This window comes from Aplysia californica, unplaced genomic scaffold (genome assembly GCF_000002075.1).
Source record: "Aplysia californica isolate F4 #8 unplaced genomic scaffold, AplCal3.0 scaffold00680, whole genome shotgun sequence".
Taxonomy (NCBI): Eukaryota; Metazoa; Mollusca; class Gastropoda; order Aplysiida; family Aplysiidae; genus Aplysia; species Aplysia californica.
The window spans coordinates 268,957-271,221 of record NW_004797950.1 but is presented as its reverse complement, the minus strand read 5'-3'; the positions used below and the strand labels follow the sequence as shown (position 1 = coordinate 271,221).

The 2,265-nt window shown below is 40.9% G+C and overlaps 1 protein-coding gene across 1 annotated transcript in view; it reads left to right on the top strand.

Annotated features, from left to right (window-relative positions):
• Positions 1–942: 942 nt before the first annotated feature.
• Positions 943–2,265, top strand: part of LOC101854201 (calcium uptake protein 3, mitochondrial) — a gene marked incomplete in the record, with an annotated part of 103,542 nt that continues 102,219 nt past the window's right edge. Inside the window, 1 exon segment of the mRNA XM_035972403.1 lies at positions 943–1,182. Within this exon segment, the coding sequence (XP_035828296.1) occupies positions 961–1,182 (222 nt within the window).

Genomic DNA, 2,265 nt, shown 5'->3' with positions numbered 1-2,265 from the left:
CGTACACACACACACACACACACACACACACACACACAAACAGTTCAAACAGACGCCCCAACAAAGCCAAACGACAACCCACATGTTTGTGTGTAGTTGTACACGTCAATAGTAGACTTCATAGACTATCAACTATCAAGGACTGACGCGGCTATCTGAATCTCTAACTAGCGGCTCTTTTCAAGTAGTACGCATCTTATCGCCGACCACCGCGACAGAATCTAATCTCCTCTCAATACACCCAAATGATCGGAACACGGAATAACGTAGTCTATATATGTGCCACTGGTCAAATAAACTCAGATAAAGCCGCACGACCTAACTTATTTAAAAGTTCGGAAAACGAAAACAGCGGCCGGTCAGGTGAGGGAACGGCGAGCCTAATAAATATGACAAAGGCTTGATAACGTGCGTGAAAATCGGTTACGACTTACAACTAAAATTAAACAAAAAGAGCGACATTAACTTACCTTTTAGTAAGAAAAAAAGAAAGAGCTTTAAACGCCCGCTCTAGTCCATAATGCGTTCGGTTGTGCGTTTATTCCGATCACTTCAATTTACACCCTTTGCGCAGGCAATGAAAAAACCGATCGCCAAACCTGCGCTACTACTGCAGGGATCAGTCAGTTCAATGAATGAAGCGAAGAAAATTTCCTTACTCCGTTATAATCTAAAACAATAATTTCCAAATGCCAGAAAGTGAAAAGTATTTATCCAAAGTTATCATTCCAGTCGTAGAATGATAGTTGGAACACTTCTATCTGGAGTTTTAAAGACAGTAATTAGAAAGTCCGTAGAAAACAGTGGCTTCCCTGCTCACAGAAATACCGCACACAGACTGCCGAGACTGAAGTGACTGGACCTGCGAGTCGCTGCAAAGCTCCTCTCGGCACAGCCAACGGGTTCTATTGGACGACGATCCTTCTCCCACCTGCGCATGCGCGTAACGTGAAAACAAAAATGGCAGCCTTCTTCAGGAGAATCTTCAGTCGTTCTACTTTTCAGAATGGCAGGATATGGCAAAAGTTTCAGAATCCAGCTTCACGACCTTCAAGAATACAAGCACTGGTTTTAGGAGGTGCAGCCTGCTGTAGTTCGTATATCATTTTCAAAAGATATTATGGACATCTCAGTGACTGGTTGATGCCATTTTCACTCCCAAATGTACAAGCGAAAGATGAAGTAAGTGGATAGTTCTTCCTCCTCTAGCAGAATACACACACCGCAGAGAGGTAGAATCTACAATAGCTAACTGTCGTAAAGGTATAGATCTAGAATCTAGATCTATCTAGATCTAGGTTCATGTTGAGATTAAGATTCTGAAAGGGTTGTGTGAATAGGAAATATTATATTCGGGTAGGCTATAAAGTTGCAGGGCTTGTGCTGTATTTCCCCTGGAATCCCTGGATAGGAGATGAAAATGTTTGTTTACATTCATTACCGAGGCAACGTTTCCTGGAACTAGATCTAGATCTAGATCTAGAACTGACCGAACTCAAGTTAAAATCACTGTCTTCCGGGTCCAGTTCGATCTAGATATCTAGATCTAGATTTAGTTGAGTTAGATGGTACATTTGTTTTTTGTTTAGATTTACTTGAACTGGAGCCCACTCGTTGTTCATGCAATAGATTAGATCTATATCTAATATAGATAATCAAGAATTCTAGATCTAGATTAGATCTAACAAATTTGCAATTTTATAAGGCCGGCTCTATTTCTCCAAACGTTCGGGAAAATGAAGTTGAACTCTATTTCTCCGAACGGTTTCAGTTCTCAAGATTTGTTGATAAATAGCGAATGGAGTGGCCCGTGTGTGCGTTTGTGAGTGTGCGTGTGTGTGTGTTGGTGTGTGTGTAAGGTGTGAACCCGGGGGGCGTAGAGGGATTTTTTTTTAACAGGACGAAAGGATTTTAATTTTTGCTGGGTGACTAAATGAAAAATAGGTTTCTGCCATGGTCAAGCAGTCTTGTTTTCTCGCAGTGCCTTTTGAAGGTATTTTCCAATGAAGTGTAGTCCGGGAACGTTGCCCTGACCACAACTGAAGTATCTGAATATTCAGACATTTAAAAATCTCTAGCTCTTGAAATTGAATTTGATGCAAAAAAAAGCTTCTTCCCAGTCCTTGCAGAATGGCAGAATGAAAGGATGACGCCTAAATCTCGCAAACAATCTCGAGATTGGAAACCGTTCTGAGAAATAGAGTTCAACTTTATTTTCCCAACGTTCAGAGAAATAGTCACTTCGTTATTTGATGAATTATATAT